Source organism: Corvus brachyrhynchos, unplaced genomic scaffold (genome assembly GCF_000691975.1).
Source record: "Corvus brachyrhynchos isolate BGI_N302 unplaced genomic scaffold, ASM69197v1 scaffold83, whole genome shotgun sequence".
Lineage (NCBI taxonomy): Eukaryota > Metazoa > Chordata > Aves > Passeriformes > Corvidae > Corvus > Corvus brachyrhynchos.
This window is the reverse complement of record NW_008238464.1, coordinates 1,878,721-1,902,730: the sequence shown is the minus strand read 5'-3', so window position 1 is coordinate 1,902,730 and position 24,010 is coordinate 1,878,721. Positions and strand designations below refer to the sequence as shown.

At 41.5% G+C, this 24,010-nt stretch overlaps 1 protein-coding gene across 1 annotated transcript in view; it reads left to right on the top strand.

Moving 5' to 3' along the window:
* Nucleotides 1-24,010, top strand: part of AFF3 (AF4/FMR2 family member 3) — a 316,401-nt gene that overhangs the window by 139,875 nt on the left and 152,516 nt on the right. The window contains exon 4 of the mRNA XM_017736969.1: nt 7,437-7,481. Coding sequence (XP_017592458.1) covers nt 7,437-7,481 — 45 coding nt within the window. The remainder of the gene's footprint in view (nt 1-7,436; nt 7,482-24,010) is intronic.

Here is a 24,010-nt window from a genome sequence, read left to right as displayed (position 1 = left end):
TTTCCAGAGGTCCTCCATGGCTTTTTCCAGTTTTTCGGTGGGAAGCAGGGATGGTGGAGTCCGGTCAGAGGGGGTTTGACAGCATTTTCATAAACGTTAGTTACCTTCCTCTCCTGCAGACTTTTCTGAAAGCACAGGTGACTCACTCAGCACCTCCCCAGGATCAAGCATCTAGCAAGGAGTAAAACTGAAAGCTGCAATCTTCATTATCACCAGCGCATCATATATTTCAAATGGGTAGTAAGAGAGCGTAATCACATCAGGCCCTGTTTTTTCATTAGTGAAGAAAAACATTAATATGCTGTGACATGGTATTGATTTGAATCAATCAATCTTTCCCAATAACAATAAAACCTTTATATTTTATTAATAGAACAATGCAGTTCATCTCCATTACAGCTTCACTTTATTGTTCTGGGTCACGGTGTAATTCTGGCATGTTTGGAGTTTTATTTTATTAATATAATGTAAAAGCCTGTAAAATCACTCCACTGATCTGCCAGTAGGTTTCATTTGAGGCTCCCAAGCATCTTTTACTAGATGAAATGTTACCAGTGCAGCTCCAGTCATTGACTGTTCGATGACCCTTACAGATGGAGAGAGTGGGGAGGGTTAAGAAGGGTTCTTCGCCTTTAATTGTTTTGATTTTTTTTTGTGGTGTGGACACTGAGACTTGGACTCAGACCATCTTGTCAGTTTGATGACCTCTCAACACATGGCCAGACCCAGCCCTTCCAAATCCCCTCCAAACTGGGCTGTAGGAGTCTAAGCCATGGTGAATCTCCCAGCAGCCATCCAGATGGCAGCCCTTCAGCATCATTTCACTTTCTGACCCTGGCTTTTCAACACTTACTTCAGGCCAGGCAGTACATGGACAGGAGGTGTCTCAAGCTCTGGGACAGGCCATGGACACATATCGGAGGAGTTACAGTCTAACATCATTTCCTTGCTCTTTTCAAAACAATACTGTGGTGAAAGGCTTTACTTACACATCCACAGTACATCCATCTTCACCTAGACACCAACCTGAACCTCAGGTCTGCATATAAGGCCAGCACAGCCTAAGGCTTGTGATACTCTGGATTATGGCTCTATGAACTTCTCTCTAGTCTTTCTTCTGGAGGCTCTTGCTCTGCAAAAGCTGCTGTTCTGCCTCAGTTGTGGGGGAGCTGCTGAGCACACTGCTGTGAGAGAGTGTCATTCATGAAGAGCAAAATGTTCTCTTGCTTCTCTTTCCTAGTGTGCATGGCAAGTCTTTTGGATCATTTGTTATTTCTCTCTATGTACAGATATTTTGGATTCATCTTACTTGATTAGCCGGAACATATTCCTGTTCCTGGTACAAGACTAGGGTGTGTCCATGATATTCCAGTTGCAGTGAGGCTCCCAATTAGTACAGATAGATACTTTCATTAAAGCAAAGCTGGATGACTTTCATCATTTCATCTTCTTTTTTCCTTGAAATAAAATCTTCTTTAAATCTACTCCTCTTCCCTTTTGAACCAAGAAGAGTGTTGCAAGATCCCTTGGTAGGAAAAATAATCCCCTTAAAAAATATGATGGCTCCATTTCAAAAGAGATGGGTTTATTAAAGGTAACAATTTATTAACAGTGACTGGGAAACAGATGGATTTAATGACTTTAATTAGTGCAACACTTTCTGACACAGACCTTGAGAAGAATTTAGCTCTTCTTTCCCATCTCCCTCCTGCACTTCTCTGTGTCTAAAGAAGTGTCAGCAATTCCTCACAGCAAAAGTGAAACAGCTCCTACTACAGCAATGCAAAGCACAGGAGAAAACTACGGTATCAACATGCCATGGCCACAGGCACTCCAGTTAGTGGTAAGGCATAGCATGAGTGCAAAGTAAAGCTTTCCAATATCAGGAACAGAAAATCAAGCTTCCTGAGCCCTCTCTTTTTGTCTCTTTCCTTGGTGTAACTCTATGCAGCTCAGCCCTGCTTGCCTGCATCCTCAGAGCGAGATTAGGAGTCTTCTTCCCGGAAGGCACAGGCTTTACTAATGCCATCCAGTGAAATGAGGGTCACCACAGTGTGTCATGGCTCCCTGAAGTCTGTCCCTCTAAAGGTAGGTGGAAACACTGCTGGTAGGTGTCACATCACCCATCAAGATTGAAATGCCATTGTTCTCAAAGAGGGAGAAGAAAAAAAGATAAATACAATTTTTAATTCTGTTCTGGTTTTTCCTACTTAATCCTTTTTCTATGGGATGTTCCAGGTTATCACAACTGAAAATGTCTGCATCCATGTTGATTTTGATCAAACCCATTTTCATTCTTGCTTGAAGAAAATGTTTCCTTAAAGTAAAAATTCTCAAATTTGGAGAGAAACATTTGATATTTTGCTCTAATGACTTCTTGATTTAGGCCATATCTGATTCTATGACTACAGATTATATTTCTTAAAATTTGTCTTTGAAGTATTTTGACCTAACAAATTTTGATTTTTCAACTGAATTGAAGAATGCTTCCTAAAGTTTAATTTTTAAAGTAGTGATGTGACACAGTTGCATTTTGAAAGGGAGCATAGCCAAAGGGATAAAATCAACAAGTAGCTAGCCTGCCCCCAGGTCCCCATTCAGAAGGAAAACATTACAAGAAATGGGTATTTCCTGAGGGGCAAAAAGGTACATTTTTAACTAGGCTGAGGTCTAATCTTTTAACCAGCCCACCTTTCCTGAGGTTCAAAGTCCTTCCTTTTCTCTCCATAGCAGTGTGGGTTCAGCACAACCACTCCATAAAGAGCATTTTGGAGGATGTAGCTCATGTAAGGAAGTGAGTAACAAGTTAAGCCCTGAATGTATAAAAGCCCTTCCTGGGCATCTGCAAATAACACCTCCCAAAAATTCCTTTCAACAGCCTAGCCGTATTTCTGCAGAACCCCTAGAAATCACATCTCCGATCTCAGGCACGAAACCCTGTTAAATTCCAGCAAATACCACAACTTGAATGTGTTAAGATCTCTTTAGAGAAAGGATCAAAGGGAAACTTTGTTGAGAGTAATGGTTCTCCTGAACCCAACAGGCAGAAGCCACACTTATGGATAAGTAAAAAGATAAGGAGTTTACTTCTTCATACTGGATATTCCTTTCTAGCAAATGGATTGCATAGAAAATGTTGTGTATATGCACGTGTGTGTGTGTGTGTGTTGCCTGGCAAAGAAACATTTCTAATATTCTTTCAGATCAAGGTCCATCAGTGTGAGATTCCCCCCCCCGCTTTTTTCCTATTTTGATTCATCATGGATTTACGTTATTGCCTGCCAACATTCAGTGCCTGAAGCGTCCCTTTAGGCCCCAGGGGAAATCCTGCAGCCCCACAGTGAGCAGTGCTGTGCCGTGCCTGTGCAGCGTGGGGAGGACATGGGGTGGCCACTGTCATGCCTCTGGTTGGAGGTGAGACAACCAGCCTGGCTCCCACTGAGGGGACGAGTATGTACCTCAGGTTTCTGAAGATCATACTTATGCTTAATTGATACTGGAGGCAAAAATCCAACAACTTCTGGACACTTTTTACAAACACCTAGCACAGTCCAAACAATGACAGCACCAAAAGCTTGCATCTTAAAAATCTCTTGGGCTAAAATGGAAATAGATACTTGTAGAAGATTTTTCTTTCTTTCCTCGACATAAAGATTTGAAAGGAGGGAAAAGTATCACAAGATAGGCAATTCCTTTCAGAGAGGTTTCTTTATATATCTCCATGTGAAAGCTCTTGGTAAGGGAAGAAGAAAAAAAAGTAATGCTCTGAAATAAAATTTGCACAGAGGTAGCTTTTTTTGAAATGACATGCCGTTTCCCAAGAATTCGATGTAGCCTTTATTCAGCCTTGTTTCTTACAGTTCTCTGTGCTTTGCATGGTAATTAGCTGCTCGTGTTATCAGCAGGACGACGCTCCCGGCTATTTCTTTTTTTCAGATGTTTGGCGTTCTGCAGGCTGTGCTGACTGAGTGACGAAGGTAATGGGCACAGCATCGCAGGGGGAAGAGGCTGAGCCAGCTCCCCTGACAGCTCCCCAAGACTTGCCAGTATTTCGCTGATGGTCCACTGGAGGTTCAGTGAGGCAAGTTTGTTATGACAGATCGCAAAACAGAACGGGAGACAAACGACACGGGTTCATCAGTGTCAGAACAAACACAGGGGAGCAGCTCCTCAGCTTAGCTTGCAACAGCAGCCTCAAAACCTTTATTTGGTTTAAATTTCTTTTAAAAAAACCCAATTAAAACGTTCATTGCACAAGTGTCCTGTGGCTGGTGAGAGGGTGGAGGGACTGCTTTGCAGAGCCTGCCAGCACTGCCGACATCAGCCTTACGCAGGGGCTGCGTCACACAGCCCGCACCAACGCAAGGGTGCTCGGATGGGGAAGTCCACCGAAGCAAATAGCGTGTCAAGGGCTCTGTGCTGCTTGTTCCCTGCGGCTAATGCAGTCCCGTCTGTTAATTTGGATTTCAAGAAACATTTACCAGCTTTTGCTTATTTATATATTTTTTTAATTAAACTGCGGCCATGGAGTTAAATTCGGATTGCCAGATTCCATGGCAGCGCATCTTCTTCTGTAATGTCAGTAGAGATGTAGTGGATGTTCTAGAAAGTTTGATATCAACAGTAATGTTAAGATCTTTGCAAGTATTCAAAGCAAAAATAAATTAAGAAATTTATATCTGACACTCAGAAGATGAAAAACAAAGAGGAAAATATAGAAAGAGAGGGGGGTTTCCCCAAATATTATATCAGTTTTGCATAGATTGTCTTTGGTTTTGTGTTTCTAGCTTATTTTTCACCCTTTGAAAGGCTGTGTGATGATATTGAGAGAGAGATGTGAAAAGTTTTTTACTTCCTGCCCAGAGAGATGATGGGCTAAAGAAAAGCTAAGGTTTTACTTCTGGGGTAATAGAAAGCAAAATTTCTTGCTGACGAGTAGTTGCAGACTTATTTCACTACACTTCCAGGAGAGTTGTTTAATTTTGTAGCAGATGCTTGTTCCCAATCCTAGTCTGAAATAGCCTGTTGCCAAATTCGCGTTTAGTATTTTTATCCTTACAGAGAAAGAGAGATCTTCATTTTATCCTACGTTCAGTGTATTCTATACAGCATAAGATCATATGGTCATCTTATCCCTTCTTCTGTAAGATGGCAGTAGACTAGAACAGAGAACTTAAGGGTGGCAGTAAATTTGTTGCTCTGTAAACAAGCGACTTGTGATGAGGGCTTTAAACTCTCCACTGTTGTTAGTGGGATAACAAGTGAATAGACTGGGGCTTGGGGAAGGAAAGGGAAAAAGTAGATGGAAACTCACAGAGAAGAGAGAAATAGCATTATCTAATACGAATTTTTAAATTATTAAATATCCAGAGATTGTTGTTTTTCTCTGTCTTGTTAGGTTCACTGGCAACATGAACACTTGTCCTCCTGCTCCTGTGACAGGAATGTCACATGTGGTGCTGTGCAGCTCCTCAGGGGCAGGACTGAGGTCAGAACAAGACTATCTGCTCAGGGCTGCAGCTTCTCTTCAGCATCCATATATCAGATATGAGTAATTCTCCAAAGTCTGACTTCACCACATTTTTAGTAGTTTTGCCTTTGAAATCAGCATAGTAATGAACTACTGTAGTAGTGAACTGTAGTGAACTAAAAAGCTGATGGACTGTGTTTCATGAAGAGTTAATGTGATTCATTTGTTTAACAATCAAGGGCCATATTCAGCAAAGATTTAGCAGGAGCGCAGACAATAAAGCACTTATGACTTTCTATGAATTGGCATGAAATAACAGCCACAAAAAATTAGAAAACATAAATAGTTCTTTTGCATATGCATGGCTGTTGTTCTCCTGACCTTGGTTACAGCTAGTGGGCTTTAAGCAGCTGAAGACCCAGACCTCCTGAGTCCCTCAGCTCACACTGGGAAGTGGTGGTAAGAGTGTCCAGGACTCACACAAACTGGTCAGTGCAATCATTTGGCTTTAGTAGGCACAGAGGAATCCATTTTTGAAAATGCCTCCTGGTCTTCTGGGTGTACAAATACAGATGTGGTAGAGAAGTCTGATTTCCAGATGAGAAGAGCTCAGCAGTTTGGAAAAACAAATTGCTTTGATGTATCTCCGGGTGCACACCTGAAAATTCAGAACATGCAGGTGGTTTTTGAAAATGAGAGGAGAAGACCAAGCTCACCACTCTGCTAGTTCTTTGGGTACAGTAATTACCAGATGGATTTTTTCTATCGCCCTTTCCCACATGGGAAGACCTCAAGCCCCAGTCCCCTGCTTCCTGAGTTAGTTCTGTCCTGCAAAAACAAGAACACCTTTCTTTGGGGGATTGTCAGGGAGTATGGTGTGGTGAAGGAAATCCCCAGACAGCTTGCTGGATGCAGCAGCCACCTGTTATCTTGTGGAGAGTTGTAGGAGATGGGCACCCCCTCAGCATCAGTAACTCCATCCAAGTGTGCCCTGTCTTCCCAGTTGTGCTGGGCAGCACGAGCAAACTGTGGGCAGAGGGCAGGCTGGAGGGAGTGGGGGTATGTGTCTCACGCTGCCTCATCCTTGCTGGCAGAAGTTTGGGTCCTGATGAACACCCAGGCTGAGCATGGAGGTGAGGCACTGTCTGGATGGTTCCGGCAGGGCAATAGCTGCCCTGCCAAATCTCTGACTTCCCCTCTCCAGACTGGCTCTGGAGTGAGTCATACTGCTTGGGAGAGTCTAATTCTTCTGCACCCTCAGTCCCACAGTGTATTGGGTGGGCTTAGAGGGCAATAGCAGCCCTGCCAAATCTCTGACTTCCCCTCTCCAGACTGGCTCTGGAGTGAGTCATACTGCTTGGGAGAGTCTAATTCTTCTGCACCCTCAGTCCCACAGTGTATTGGGTGGGCTTAGAGTCAGCATTTCAGGAAATACAGCTTCTCAGGACTGCTGTGCCCATGCTCAGTGTTGCTGCCTGTATTGCAATCTCTGCAGCTCTCCGCTCAGCAGCACAGGGGCCTCTACCCTATACAACGTCAGGCTTTGCACAGACAGTGTCACTGCAGAGCTTTGCTGCACAAAGGATGTGGAGAGATGTTATTTATTTAATATAAATAAATGCACACTGGATCCATGTACATGCAATAACTGCTTTGCTTCTGCTTACTCATATGCAGTAGAGCCAAAACTGCAGAAACCACACCCAAAAGTGGTGTGAACAAAGTCTTATGAATTTATACAAATATGTTGCAGTCATATGTAAACACTGTAAATATTGCATCTTCCTGTGGTGATGATGGGGAATAATTTGAGAATTTTAAGCAGTGCAACTTTTCAGATGCTGGAAAGACTTGGCCTCATTTTGAAACTGTAATAGAATATATTACATGTGACAACCATGTCCTCAGACCTATTTGTTATTTCTTTTTAAAACATAAACAAACTGTTTTCTCACTTTGTTTACAGGACAGTGGAACAGGAGATAACAGCTGCATTGAAGAAATATTGCGGGTAGGAATCCTGAAAAATCTTTTTTTTCCAGTCCCATTTTGTTTGCTCTGAAAAGATATATGAGACATATGAGAATAATGAGAATATTGCAATTACTGCTCTTAAAATTTTCCTCTTTTAGATTGTCATCTTTCTAAGGAAAAAGTAGGCAAAATTATTTCCTCATGAAAAATAATTGAAAAATCTGTGAGAACAACCTTTCAAAGCCTGTGGATTTCACTGCTACTTTATGCCAGTACAGCTGACCTTCATGCATGGAGAAGCAGATAATGGGATAAATTATAAACTGAAATGTACAATGATGTTTCAGGTTTACAAACCATGCAAAGTGCATGTTTCCATTAATCATGACTGTCAAAAATCTTAATTTTGAAGGGAGGTCTACAAAGGTCATTTTCCACCTGGATTTAATTATGTAATGTCATTGTTTTCATTATGTCCATTATATAATGACAATGTGTAAAATCTGTAGTTATTTCCATATTTCATTATTATTTCTTTTATCGTAGTAATTTCTAGTTTATTTTCATGGAGCAAATTAATACACATCCAGACCGATCTTGGCTTGAATCAACTTGGATATTGATTATTTTCTGTGGCAGAAAAATTTATAAACAGTGAAAATTTTCTGTAATATTTTAACTCGTGGTTATTTTGGTTCTTTTTCAAAAATGATAATTCAGTAATTCACAATGCTTAAAAATCTGATGTAATAGTGATTGAAACACAAAGCAAGGTAGATGGAATGATAAAACCTCCCTATTACTGTATGTGCTTCTACCTCTTGGATATCCCACCACCCAAATATTTCTGATGATTTATAAACCACAGGGCTATAAATATTTGGTTTGGAGATCAGCAGTGCATTAAGTCTGTTGTTTCTAAAGGCATTTCTCCATTCTCCCCCAATATGTTAAATGCAGCTTTTAATTCTTAAACTGGACAAAGAGTTTATCGAAGGGTGATGATGATGTATTGCTTATGACTTCACTGGCAGAGTTTTTACTTAGCTAACATTTACAAAGTAGGCTTTGTTAGGACTTAGGTGCATATTCAACAAGCCTTAGCCACAGTCCCTGCTGTTTCTTACAAATTAGTAGCAGATATCATGAATTCATGATGTGATGTGAGGCTCAGACTCCCCTTTTTATGCAAGGCTTTTAAAATGAACAGTCAGAGAAGCTGGTCTTCCTCCTTTAGGTTCTGTAGTTGGGCTCATGCAATTAAACAAAAATGTAGAAGAGGCACAATTCCTTCCTCACAGAGGAAGATAGGTATGTAAGAGACTTCATCTGAGAAGAAAAATGCACTGTATGACTAGAGATAGTAAGGTGCATCTCCAAAACAATGCACACAGCTGCTGCTCTTTCTTTTTCTTCCTTTGCAATGTTCCTAAAGAAATTCTTTTGTCAAGCTTCATGATGGGTAACCTCACCAGTCTGCCCATCTTCCATATGTGCAAAGCTGGGCATCACTTTCTATTCTGAACTGCCCTTGTGTCTCTGTGTCTAAGACTACATGTAAATCTTCCACGCTGTTACTCTATAGTATTTCTGACTGAAGCTCTTTATTCTCAAGGGTGTAAGTCTTCGGTCCAAAATTCTCATTTCACACTTTGATTGCTGCTGCATCCTTTCCTAGTTTTTGACAAATGCAATGTTACCAACCTCCACTCATGCTTCTGCGCAGATCATTTTCCTAGCTTGACATCTTGCCCGGAGACATTTGTCTTTACATATCACCACTGTCATCTCCTTCTCTATCACATCAAATACAGCTATTTGTCTCTGATTTTAAGGCCTCCAGTCCATGCTAACATATTAAATCCCACTTTAGCTTACCCGGTGATGTCAAAATGTTGCTAAGTTTAACACCAATTAATTTCTCCCATGCTTCCCCTCAGATCTGGGAAGAGCCTTGAAGACTTTCCCAATCAGCTCAATAGCTACCTCCTAATCCTCTCTAAAGGGGCTCCTTTTTTCCCAAGGATGGTGGAAAACCAGTGAGGTCAGGGTTCTACCACTGTTTCTCATGCTTGAACATTTTTGTCCCAGTTGTTTCTTGTAATACTCTGTCAGGTCAAATATATCCTTCTGCTCTCTTTTGTACTGAAAAGTGGATTTTCTATGTCAAGGAACTGCTGTGTATTACAAAAGCAGTGCTTAGGTACTCTCGTAATACAAATCCAGCTCTGCGGTGGCTGTTGTCACTGATAATTACTGAAAACAGCAACAGTAATAATGTACCTTTGCTGCTTACTTTGTAATTTACTGGCATCTAGACATTTCCATCTCTCTTCATGCCCTCTTTTTGTCCTGAGCAGATCCATGAAGTTGTAACACAGATTTTCTACTTTTCTGAAACAGACTGTTTATAAGGAATGCCATTTCCATGTTTTTGTTGGAGGTGCTATTCACGTAATAAAGCCAAAGTTTTGCTTCTTTTCAGACAGAATATAGGAAGTTTCTATACAGGTGCCCAAAGGCAGACAGTGAAAAGCCACAGCAGCTACAATACTTGTGTTCCCCTCAGAAAAGATGGCTGGCATGCTGGAATGTGTTTGTTATGGGAAGGGCCACTCCTACTGTATGGAGCATCAGCAGAAGGAGGAAGATGCTTAGAATTCATCCTTTTAAGGAACATTTCACCCTATGTTAGCTGTCTCTTGCACAACACAAAGCAGAAAACATCCTCTTTCTAGGTGTTGTGTTCCCTGCACAAGTCAGGCTGTGGCTTTTCCATGAAACAGGTACTTCCATGGCGTGTCCGTGTTTCCTCAGTCAAGACCGAGGGCAGTAGTAAATGTGCCCCAGGTCTGCTCCATCTGCTTCCCTGTGTTCCCTTCACCCAGCAGGTGAGAAGAGACAGGTTTGTGCACAGATCTTGTCACCCTCTGGTTCCAGAATGTGGCCATGGCCAGAGCTAACATCTGCACCTGGGCTGCAAAATCAATTTAGGCATGGCTTTAAAATCACCAAATCTGATTTTGCACTAACTGTGACAGGAATTTATAGGTTTTTTGCTGTCTGCTGTAACACAGGTTGCCACAGCTTAAGTCTAGCCTTTTTTGATGTTGTTTTACCAAATGTATCAAAGCTCTATAGACTTTGTAAACTGACAGATCCTTCTGCACAAAACTGCAGCTTCCAGAGAACGCCCCCAAGTACTGAGACACAGAACCTCTTCCAGTCCTGAAGGAGGTTGATTAACAAGACAGTAACCCTGTCGAGATTGGAGCTGTTGTAAGGTCTCCTGTAGAGTTTATAATCACTGCAGGAATCCTGAACCTCATCTAACCCCATGCACTAATTTATAGCAACTTCTTTAAAGTACACTGACTTCTCTGTCCAGCTGCAGGCACACACTTTGAGGATAGAGAAATTTCTAAGAGAGCCTTCGATGTAAATAACTCCAGTAAGACCAAGTTACAGATGTAATGTCAAAACATGAGAGAAAAGGCTCATTACTTGCTAGTAGATTTAAAAGGCAATTCCTTGTAAGCTTCACATTCTTCTTGGAGGACATGATAGAAAACTTTGAAGTGGAAAATAAAAGTTAAGACTACACAAACACCCTTTGTTCCACTGTGCATGGAGCAGTTGCTATGTGAGTTCCTGAGACATTGCCAAAGCCAACCTATTCACTTCCTTGCTAAAACACAGGCTTGCTAAGCAAGATTGCTTCAGTTCTGGGGTCCCCAGCACAGGAAGGATACCAACCTGTTGGAGTAAGTCCAGAGGAGACCACCAATTTGGTTAGAGGGATGGAGAGCCTCTCCTGTGAGTAAAGGCTGAGACAACTGGGATTGTTCAGCCTGGAAAAGAGAAGGCTTAGGGCTGACCTAATTATAGCCATCCAGTACCTGAAGGAAGCCTACAAGAAAGAGGGAGAAAGACTTTTCACGAGAGCATGTAGTGACAGGACAAGGGGAAATGGATTCAAACTAAAAGAGAGTAGGTTTAGATCAGATATTAGGAAGAAATTCTTTACTGTAAGAGTGGTGAGGCACTGGAACAGGTTGCCCAGAAGCTGTGGATGCCCCATCCCTTGAGGTGTTTAAGGCCAGATGGGATGGGGCCCTGAGCTACCTGGTCTAGTGGAAGGTGTCCCTGCCCTTGGCAGAAGGGTTGGAACTAGAAGATCTGGAAGGCCCCTTCTGACCCAAACCATTCTATGATGATTCTATGATTCCGTGATAGTAATTTTGGCTGATTTCTATTTGACTTCATTAGTGTGTGGAACTGTGTAATTTGTTATGACTCGTGGCGTTTAAAGAAAACATTTATTTTACTGTAGTACTTTCAAAGAATGGGAGGAACAAGAGTCCTGCCTTTCCACTGTTAGTTAAATGTTGCAACCAATACAGGATGCACTCTGAGAATATTTGCTATGGATTTAAGAAATAAGGGAGCATGTTGAGTGCAGGCAGTTCTTGATTTTTAAGGTAAGTGGAGATTGATCTGGCTATTCTTACAGTCTTAGCTGTAATTTCCTAGAGCTGTGGTAGCTTTGTTGGAAGGAAACCCACAGGCAAGCTGAGCTTTTGATTATTGAAGAGGTTCCTTGTGAATTCCCTGGATTTTTTTGTGTTGACATGAGCGGTGTCATTGAACTGGGTAGAGACAGCATAGTTTGAGTGTTTGGCCTGCAAACAGTGTTTGGCTACAGAATACAAAGACAGCGGGAAGCTGGTGGAGCAACAGGAATGCAAAGAAAGGGTTGGAGAAAAACCGAGCACAGCCAGTAAACACAGAAAAACCACTTCCTTTGAAATGGCATGGAGCAGTGGGGAGACAGGCTGGGGTCTGCAGTGGAGGACAGGTAAGTTCTTTCAGGGAAGATAGAAAAAGCCGTTGGGAGGCAGTGAAAGGACACGGACTCCAGCTGGGAAGATCCGCCCCAGTGAAGGACTACTCTCCTTGGTGCCATGAACCTCCTGTCCAGGGATAAGCACCCACAGATGCCCTTGAAACAGGTTGTGACTCCTCATGGCCACAGGACATCCACTTATGAAAATGACATTTTAAGTGTGATGGCTTTGATAAGTGATTTACTTGACTCTCTCTACTCTGTGAATCTAATCAGAGTGTGTAAAGCACTGCAGTTCTTACCTGAGCAACATTAAAAAAAAAAAAAAACAGAATCTAATTCTGTATTTTTTCCCTTTCCCACTTGGGATCCCTTGACTCATTAGCAGTCTTGCTAATTCTTAGCAGAAAGCATTAAGGATCAACCCATCAAATATTCAGGGCCTTTTTTCAAACCTGAACAGCCATATGTGCCATGAGATCAGCTGCACTCTATCAGCTGATTGAATTAAAACAAGAGCAGAGGTAAATTAGAAACTGTCTGCACAAGACAAATCCTGTGAAAACATGAAATTCTACCAAACACACTGTCACTGTGAATAAGCATCACAGTCAGCAGAGCACGTGTCAATACTAAGAGGGGAGAAAAATCAGTTTCTTAGAGGTAGGTTGTTAGTTCAACAACTGTGAACCGCTGCCTTGTAAATGTTAATGACTGTAAGATCCCACTGGCTGCAGTTAAGCTCCTGGTGGAGTCGGACATGTGAAGAATTACAGAACACAAGTATGGTAATCAGCAGTTTATTTCTAAACACTCCTGTTGCTTTCCAAAGCAGAGGGAAAACCCTACAGGTGGAATGAGACCCACTTTGCTGCACAGCACTCGTGCACAGCTGCCTCTGCACTAGCAGAGCGTTTCTTTGCAGTCTCACTGCTGGGAAGAAATTGCTGGGCAACCTTAAGAGGGAGGTGAGAAGGCCAGCCTCAGGCCAGCACCTTTGTGGAGAAATTCAGGTTAGCAATTGTGACTGAATCTGGTGGGAAACTCCTGGAAAAGTTTCCAGAGGAACACACCAACTTCAGGCAAAAAAGAGATGGTGAAGGAGAGAGAAGATATGGAGACTTATAAGCAGCCCCAGTTTGCAGACACGTGACCAGTCTCATTGAATACAGAAGTACTCCAAAGTGTCAGAATCATGTTAAAAAATGTATCAGATGCATAAAATACCACTTTTTTCATTGAAATCTTTCAGAAGAACTTCCACAGCATGGCTTTGCTTTTAGTATCCTAAATTTCAGAACAATTAAAACATTATTTTGGCTGATGTATACTATTCATTGCATTTCTTCAGTATTATTCTTTTTGTCTTTCTTACTCAAATAAATGAAAAATCATACGTACCCAAGAATGTTTGGGAAATCTACCATTTCACTCAAGTCACTAAATCCCAGAAACATTAAGACACATTTTGAGCCATTTAATCCAACCTGCAGTACTCACCTATAAACACTGCCCTTCTTACCACACACACACCCAGATCATTTGTACAGTGCCTTTTCTGAGCAGTCACTGTACCCTCGTCAGCTTTCCTCCAGCCAGCCTGGGTACTGCTAGTGGTGTGGATAGCAACACTGTAGAGCTTCAACAAGCTCTGCCTGGAGCTTCTCCAGCTTCTCAGTGAGAATTAGCAGCCCATACGGTACCTTGTGCTAAAGATACTTTGGCTTTGTCCACATAAGCTGCAGTGATTACAGAGAGCCATGCCTATGTACACCACCATCCCCTTGACTCCTCATGACAACTTTCAGGACATCCCCCCTGTATGTGGTGCCTTGGACTATCTCCGTGTATCTGCTGCAGGCAGGCTCTCTCCATTACCTCTTTCTCCATCCAAAAGGCTTGAGGGAGATTGCTTGCTTCTGACACGTTTTGTCCCTTTTTGTGCTTTCTCAGATCATCTGAGTCCCTCTCCAGGTCATCTATTACTTATTGTTAGCTCATCTGAACAGAACCTGCTCCTGGTTTGGGCACCATGCATGGCACATCCTTTTTATTGCCCACATTGTGGTTTCCAGCTGTCAATAAACCTTCACAGCCAACATGTTAAACCTAGACATGTAAATATTGCTTCCCTGGCCCTTAATGGATACAGTCTGAGGTACAGAACACCATGTAAAATGGCACTAAAATGCTACACTAACAGTGGTAATGTCAACCAACCATAAATTAGTTGTACATCAGCCATCCCCCTGAATTGTCACTCTTGGATTTTTGCTGCTTCCACAGTTTATGTTGAAAATACTGTCTCAAAGGAATCTGAGGTTTGAAGTATGCTGTATATTTAAAACTTGAACATAGTAAATCTTTATGTCAGTTAATAAATACCACCTTAAAAAGGCAAAAATGTTTTAGTGGAAATAGGATATCAAGCTAGAAACTCCTATGTAGGACTAAGAACTAACACCACTCAAAGGTTACCTGTTTTTCAATCTTCCAGGTGCCAGCGCAGGATGTGGAGGCACGCTCTGTGCCATTAGACACCTGTGTGCTGGGACACTGGCATTTTCAAATACAGCAAAATCTGGTCTCTTTTGAATTGAATAGGGTGTTGCAGACAAAAGAGACCCATATTCTTTTTAGAACTCAAGTAGCTGGTGTGCAAAAGCTTTGTGTTAGGGAAAGTCAGGTCAGTATAAAAATGAAACACTACAGTGCTAATTTGGTGGAATTAATTTTAAAAATTGCTGTTTTGTAGCGAGTGTATATACCCTGTTATTTGAAAAAGCAAGAGAGAATCCAGAATGAATTATCCAGCCTCTCTGCTACACAAAAATAATACAGTAAAATACTTACTAATTTTTCCCTCTGTTTAGAGTGTTTCACAAAGCTGGAAAAAAAGAACAATCACCATCTTGTTCCAATACAGAGAAATGATTCCTTGTTAGTAAGGGCAAAAGGCCAGGTAGATCCTCATTTTTTATAGCCCTGCCACAGCTCCTCTGAGGCCAGCAAAATGAATACCAAAATAATACCAGAAAGGATCAGTATTATCAGTCCTAAAAAAAGAAGAATAAAATTTGGGCAATAGCAGGTATCTGCACTGCTGGGAGCCTGGGGCTTGAGCCTTCAGCTGCCGTCTTTAGAAAAAACCTGCTGTCTACCCCCTTGGTAAAACTGGCCCAAAACAAATTGAAACCACAAGGAGATGTGACTTGACATGACAGAGCCCTTCAGTAAACCCTACAGTGACAATGGTTTCCTCCTTGATGAAACAGGCATTAAGAAACCAAACTCACCAGAGAATGCAACTAGATTCTGTTATATTGTCTATTTTCCATCCAAAGTAGCATTCCCATTTTCTTTGCCATGTTTCCAGGGACGGCTATAGAGAATGGAGGGAGAGGCAGAGGACTCGCCATACTCCATGTGTTCTGGGCTGCAGACTGCAGTTGTGGCTGCAGAGCCAGGCAGTCGTTGCCCCACAGTCCCTGACACCTACAGACACAGCCCTGGTTTGCCCTGTGAGCCTGCAGGGTGACAGACCTACTGCCATCCCCACCTTACGTTGTCTCTGAAAACCTGCATTAGTTTGAGATGTGGGTTTCAGTGGCTGACACTGCACATGTACTTGGCCATGCACCTTTTCCTGTCTCCTACACTAATATTTTCAGTAGACATTCTCTTAGATCAGCAGGACCTCTCCCACCACTGTCACATTTTGGTCTGACCCAGGACACATGAGCTCTCTGTTTATGTCTGAGAGAGGCAGCTTTCCTCATTTGGGAGATGAGAAAAATATTCTTTTGTTAATCTTATTTAATCATATTTAGGAGCAACACATGACTTAGCAGTTAGCTTCACTTGGCAGAAAGACTTTAAGGAAATTGTGGGAGAAAAGAGGAGTCTAATAAAAGGAAATTAAATCACTTTCAAGAATATTCTATTGTAATGTCGGTACTAATAAGTAAAGTGGACTAATAAGTGTTCTCTTAGCCTGAAGCCAATCAGCATTGCATGGCTCATGCCCAAAAAGCTAAGCTCTTTTACAGACATACAGCAGAGTGGCTTCACCCATTCTGCCTGTTGGGAGAGACCCCAGGCATGCAGGGACTTTCTCTGCAAGAGCTGGCCCCAGTCAAAACCGTGCTGGTGTCAGTGATTTAATGATATGCACAGCTGTGGGCCAGCACTCAGGTGTGATCCCCTCAGTGCATTAGGAGGGAAGCAGTCTAATTTTCTGTGCAGTGCACTGGGCTTCTTCCTGCCCTGTGCAAAAACTCAAAGCCTTTGGAGAATACAGTACTAGCCACACTGCAAAAAAATGTGGTTGAAAATCTCCAACATTTTAAATCCTATATATTTTGGCATGTTTTTGCCATTGTAGTTCTCTGCCCTTGGGACATACTGGGTTGGGTATTTTCTTCGAAAATGTGAGAGGTAAAATTTGGTTTTGAAGGAAATACAAGAACATACACAGCCACTTGTCTGCAGTGCTGTTAATAGCATACTTTGAGAGAGACTGACTGAATACCGATCAAGTTTTCACCAACCAAAATGCCAGAGTATCTGTCCTTTATGATTAGTGCTAAATGCCATTTACTGTGTATGGTGCATTGTGTCATTCTTGGAGTTATTTAGGATTTCATAACTTAGGAAGTAACATGCTATCAGGTGTGCTTCAAAAGTGAGGTACTTGAAAATGATGCAGTTATTTATTAATGTACAAATTATTAATGTTGTCTGAAATGATGGGCCTCTGAGTGAGCTGTCCAAGCAGTTGTGCTGTACAGATTATAATGAAAATGATGATAAACCATCACATTTCTGACAGTTTCTGAAAATCAAATTTTTGCCAACAGAATTAATTAAATTAAAAATAGCTATTTTTTGCAATAATATTTACTATACTTAAAGTCACCCAGACATAAAAGGGCTTACGTACAAGCTTCTGTTAAAAACCATGCCATTTTATATAGAAATTGCAAGCCTGTCACTTTACCCTTGGAGGGCAAAAAAGTTATTCAGAGTAATGACAATAGCTTGGTAGGAGAGAAAGTAGGCTTCATGCAGTAAAAAAGTTTCTCTCCAGCTGTGTGGGTTTTCCACAGGATTTTTTTTCAATAATATTATCAAGTTATTTGTTATTTACTCGTGAATGCTGAATAAATACTAAGCAAATCCAAGACATTATTAATTTTTCTCATATTGCATGTATGCATATGTAATGGTTCATTATAGCCGTGCATTTTCGGAGTATTCCAGTGTAAATGAAAAGAGCCCAATTAAAAAAATCGTAGACCCTGATCCAACCTGTGTTGACTTCAGATCCTGATGTTGAATTGAGCACCAGAAGAGAAAATCATGCGTATTAAATTGAGTAAACATTTTCTTCATTTATCTGGGTGGCTTTTTTCTGTCAGTGAAAACTATTTTTTGCTAAAAATGCCAGCCTTCAAAACCTTAATGACTATTAATGAAAAGCTGGAATAATTTAGCATGGACAAAAAGAGGGTAATTTTCTTCAGACATTTTGTTAATACGAACGGAATCCTAAAAGGCTTGTTCTCCTTGTGGTTTGTGAGAATAATTCTCATTATAGGCGATAGGTACCAGGTATATATGCATCAATAGCAGAACAGACTGCTAAATATAGTTGCTGCTGCGGCAGCTGGTTCTCTCTCGTGTTCCTCAGATGGGGAAGCTCGAAGCTGCCGCAGCCTCGCACTATAAGAAGGACGATGCCTGAAGAACATTTTTTCCTGGGAACAGAGACATGAGCTCAGTTTTTAACTTCAGCCACTTCAGATTTTTTCCAAGCACATGGACAATGTTCATCCTGCTTTCTGTGGGCCTACCACACAGGGACAACCAGCATACAGGTTTCCCTTAGCCTAAGCAGGCTACCCAAATTTGCTGTGTGCATAATTTTTCCCAGGCTCTGTGACCACTGCAGGTTCTGGAGGCTTTCCAAAAAAATAGGTGGTTGGGGCTTTACCCTGTTAGATTGAAAAGCAATGTGTATCTCTAGACAAAGCAATAAAAGATCTGCACAGTTTTCCTTGTCTAAATTTCCCCATCATTTTTTGCTGTCACTCCTCATCTCCCTTGCATCCAAAGATGACATTTCCACCCTGTCTTCCAGGCTCAGCCTGGGTTTCCCTCTCTCTCCCCTCCCAGGCAGCAGCATCTTTCATCCTTCCTGGTGTCTCTCTGCTCAGAGAGCTGCCTCCAGGCTCTCTTCTCCTAAACAAGCTGCCTTTGTCTCTGGGCCCTTGGAGTCTCACAGGAGTCACTTAGACTCTGTGATTTTTTTTTAAGACCCAGTATTAGTATCTGATATCTTTTTTCACTTGCCTGGGATTTTCCACTATCCACATATAGACCCCTCTGGAGAGGCAGGGAAGAAACATGGCCCTTAACCTTTTATTTTCCTTGGGTAAGATCTGTTCAGGTGCTGATAATCTTTAGCTATCAACCTTCTCATGCACAGACATTAACTTCTTTTCCTTGTCTTCTTAGCATACGGAGTATAAAGCATTACATAGTAAAAAACAGCCATAAGGAATTCATAAATTATACATAGGCAGATTCCCCAAATCATCAAACATTCCCTTCTGTTAAAGATGTTCCCTATCAGTTATTTTTTCTGTGGTGTATGTACTTTTCCATATCTTATCATCGAAGCTTTCATGGATTTTTTTCTTCTTTCTTGTTCTTCTTGGCTTTTTGGGGTTTTTTTGGGTTGTGGGTTTTTTTTTTTGTTGTTGTTGTTTTTGTTTTGGTAATTTCAGTGAGTTCAGATTTAAAATAAACCAACAGGAGTCTGATTTTTTACCCCTGTCTCTGTCCCTCTTTGCCAGCAGAAACCACGCAGCTTAGATGAACAAGTGAAGGGATTTCTCAGCTTAGACAGACACAGACCTAGAGTTTCGTCTTGCTGTCCTTTCTCACATGCTTCACTTGGCAAAAGATAATTCAAAAGCCATGCCAGCTAAATAGTGTGAGTACAGTAAGCTCAACATGCAGAAACGGGTTGATCCATGATTGCATCTTGTTCTGCAGTTCAAGTGCCTGTATTTTTGACAAGAGCCATTGAATTAGTACACAGAATACACCATAGGAACCATTCAGGATTCAGGGCCAGCAAGAAGTACTTAGTTGTGCTGAAACCATAATTATATGATCTACTGCAATGTGTCCTCAATTTTTCCACAAAAGATGCCACTCTTACTAAATATTTAAGGCTATGTTTGAAATCAAATCTTAAAAGTACAAACTTAGGTGTCTTTAAAATACAAAACAAGTATTTTAAAGCATTGTTGGCTTGGCAGATGCATTTTTATGAAGCTCACATCCCAAAATAAAAGCACTTTAAGAATCCTGCAACTCAAAGTATGTTAAAGTAAATGAAAATGGTGCATTTTTTGAGATGAAGATAAGGAGAATCAAGTGTTGAAGCCAACAGAGGTAAAAGGGAAAATGTGGCTGATCATACACCCATCCACCCCAGCTATTCCTGTCCAGCTCACCCCCACTCGTCTCTCCACTGCTCTGTCTCTGTTTCTGTATCCAGATGGGGTTGGGTGCAGGGTCAGTCCAGCCAAGCACTGCAGCTTCTCTGGTGTGGAACACAGCCTCTGCTGTGAATCACGCTCATGCTGCTGCCTCCTCCTGTTCACTGGCTCCCATGAGAGCTGAGAAGGAGCAGGCACCCAGCCCTGAGTTCAGTGTCAGACACAGCCACCGTGAGCACCCCCTGCAAACAGACACAGCACTGACAGCTGAACACTTCGTGTTAGTTCCGAGCAGGAGGGATGCAAGAACCACAAATCTAAAATGTGGAACGTTATAAAGATCTGCAAAATGAGATGTTTGGTGTAGGACAGCACTGTTGGTCCATCTGACTCCATCTAAACTGGTGGTAGCCAAGAGGGACTTCTGATCTCACATGTCTAGCTGGGTCCTGCCCCTACAGCAGGGCACCAGACCTGCATAAATCAGTCCACACAACTTTGCTGCACCCGAGTTTCAGCCCCAAACCCCCTGGATGTATAGGTTGAAGGGAGTCTCAGAGTAGCTCAGCTGGGTTGTGGATCTAAGCAGTGGGAGGACAAGGAGCATGGAAAGCAAAGTACAGCTCTGCAGCTGAATTTGGACTAAACCAGAAGGAAATTTTTCTGTTCCTGAACTATCCAATGTTTATGTCATTTATCTCAAAATAGAATTAAGGTGTGAGAAAGCCTACAAAATGCACAACTGCATTTCTCTGTAAAATTACAGGGTTTCTTCTTTTTGGAATAATGACTGTAAATTCCTTGGTATCATGGAGACTACTTAAGGTCACATCTACCAAAGCATATCTAAAGAAAGTTCAGACCTTTTGTGTCTCACACATTCTGATTATCTGTCTGGAGGCAAGGCTCCTCATTTTGATATGTAATGAATGAAATGCACAAGTAGAAGGAATGAAGGTAATGAATTTGCAGGATAATTTTACTAATTATCTTGTTGCTGATCATAAAACTAAGGCTTTGAAAGTCAATCCTACCACAGCTATTAATATGCAACGCCTAAAGCTGTTCTTGTAACATTTATTATGCATCTCTCTGGTTCTACACAAGTTGATAGTTTACTATTAAATTTGTGAAAGTGGGGTTAGTAACATGTTCATTGTTCTAAGCATGAAATGTAGAATTACCCAGGTTTACCAAACTCTGAAGTAAATGAAAGCATATAAAATAAGATTTTCTTTTACTGTGTGAATATTACATGATGGCTTGAGATGGAATTTATGTCACCTTGTAGTTATCTGAAGATAGGCATCTAATCTAAGTTAGGAATTTAATCTCCCTGCATAGTCACAGGAGAGAGGATGGGACAAATTATCCTCTGAAGATGCCTTTCTCCTCACTGACTACACAGGGATCTCAGTCTCTTTGCTGAAATTAATTTTTATATACATATATATATTATTTTTTTTAAACTAACACTAAGATGGATTAAAATTTGTTGTTTAAAAGTGGTGAATAGGAAAATTTTCAACAAGGAAAAAAGACAGAAACAAGCAGTAGTACTATGAGGTTATGACTGAACCACCAACCATTTGGATGACAATGCTTGAAAGGGAGTTGGAGGACATAAACATAGAGCCCACAGTGATCATCTGCCTTTGGGAACAAATCAAGAACATGAAAAACTATCTGCCAAAGTGAGAGAGACATATTCAGGAGCCATAATGGGATGCTCAGTTTTGACTTTAGGAATACGAACAGATGAGTGAGGGTGAAAAATCACTGGCTTAAAAATACACGCAAGAAAGACAAAAGCAAACACAATATTGGAGAAGTGAAAAGTGGAAGGAAGCAAGTGGATCCTGGCACCTATTTCTTCTGCATCCAGAGGACCAGAAGGAACTCAATCTCCCCCCTCCCCAGAGCAGTGCAGAATTGTCTCCCTCCCTGTGTAATTGACCACTAATCTCCTAAACTATTCCTGCGACCTTCGCTGCTTTGCTCTCCCCTATACAAAAGTTTAGATATTGCCCATTATTTCTCCCATGTAGAAAAGTCTGGTATTCAATTCATTATGGTGCAAAAGAGAATCAAAAGAGAAAATCTGTAGGCATTAGAAATGCAGAATTCTGTAGGGTGACTCTGTGGAGTGGGAGGCTCTGGGAAAGTGGCATGGTAGATCTTAACCCTGTGACCTCAGTTCTGTGTCATCCTGGCTGGGCTCTGTAGGCACCTTGTCTCTGCCTCACTCAGTATTTGTTTAAGCAGACTGTAGTCCTTGGCATCGCCCATGTGATAGAGAGCATTGTAATGGGTATACAGTTTATTCTTAGAAAAAAATACAAATCCTCCCCAAAAGATCTATTCAGACTACTCCTGCAGGAAGCTAAGATACCATAAAGTTTTTGATAACTAAATCCATTTGGTGTTTTATCTCTCGCCTCAAATCATTTCCTTGTGATATTAGACAAAACTACAGCACAATAAAAACCAATAATGATCCGGTACTTGGCTTAATAAAAGAGTCTTTTGAACTGCTATAACAACATAGAAAAGAGGTCATCCATTTCAGCATAGATCTTAAAGTTAGCCGGAAATATTTGTAGTATTAACAGAAGAATCAAAGCTGCTTCTCTGCCAACCATGCCACAAATAAGGATTCTGCAAGTAAGGACTTTGGAAGCCCCACAGGACTCTGCTTTAATAAGTCATCTAAAAGCACTGTTACAGACAACCATGGGGTACAGACTAACCCACACCATAACAAATCTGGCTGCAGAGAGACATTGGAAGCAACAAGTTCTCTCTAGATAACAGGATTTACAACAAGACAGTTTTGAAAAATAAGTATTTATCATGCTGCCTTTTTATTTTCTGTTTCATGTCTTGCTTGGGCTTTTCTCTCCCATAAAAGTTCATCAGAAACATTAAAAGAAGAAATGGAGTGCTATTTGCAGGTTTTGGTTTTGTTGTTACATGAAATGGAGAGCATACTGTGCTATAAATAAAAACTTGTAAGCAAATTAAAACCTGCCTAACAGGAGATTAAGATGGTCTGAAGTCACTGACTCAGATCATAAACAGTGCCGCCGTTAGCTGAAACTATTAATCACTGTGGGACAAAATAAAAGAGGAAATTTGTTAAAAAATAAGCAGGGGCAGGATGCTAACTCCAGGGGCATGCTGTTTGGCTCGTTAATAATGTATAACGAAGCGCGTGCGAGATCAAAAGCAAATCACATGCAGCTGGCGGAAAATGAAATGGCATTAGGCAAAGTATTTGTCTAGCTATGAGGCTATTTAAGAAACTGCTGTCTGTTAATGTGATGTTGATTAAAGCTTTTCAAATTAAGCTTTTCAAATTAATTTTTGTAATAGAAACTCCATCAATAAAACATGGTATATGCCTTTTATATATATGCATGCACACATATGGGGATACCCATATGTATGCATTATATATTATAAATACCGCAAATATTTAGTCACAACTTTGCAAAATTACCAGGAGTTATCAGCAGCTAGTTAAATCATCTTCACATTCTTATTGTAATTGATACTGTGCGTGTGTGTACTGAATAATTGTTACTTGTCTGTGTTATGATGCTATTTTTGATATGACAGAGTTTGACAAAAATCTATGGCAGCGGAAAAAGATGACTGCTGATGTCACGTACCTGTTCCTCACAGGTTACATTGTTGGTTTCGAAAATCTAGCAGGGACACACCTGTCTGCTGAGCTCTTTCAGCTTTGAATGGGTTGGCTGAGCAATGGGTCAGGGAGCTGAGGAGCAGTGCTTACACAGGCAGGTGCTTTTCCAGCAGCATTCTGGTTTTAGGACACTGATAACACCCATAAGTGGCTGGGGTTAGGCTCATGCAGGAGGCCAGAAACATGTGCTTCTCTGTCTTGGGTGCAGTTGTGGACCTATTTTCAATCCCGTGAAAGCGTGAAGCACAAGGCCTGGCCTGAAACACTGAGGCTATCCCTCTCCAGCCCCATGGTCTAACCCTTAGGCTGGAAACGTGACCCTTGGTCATGCCTCTTGGACTGGCTTGGGCTTTCCTACCTTCACCAGAGGTCCACATTCAACAGGAGGGAGTGGACAGTGTTTCCTCCCAAAGCTCAGCACGGTCTGAAGGTCTCCTGAGAAGCAGGAGCCCCTCGAGGCTGGCGAGAGCTTGCGAAGCCCCCCCATTGCGGCGGAT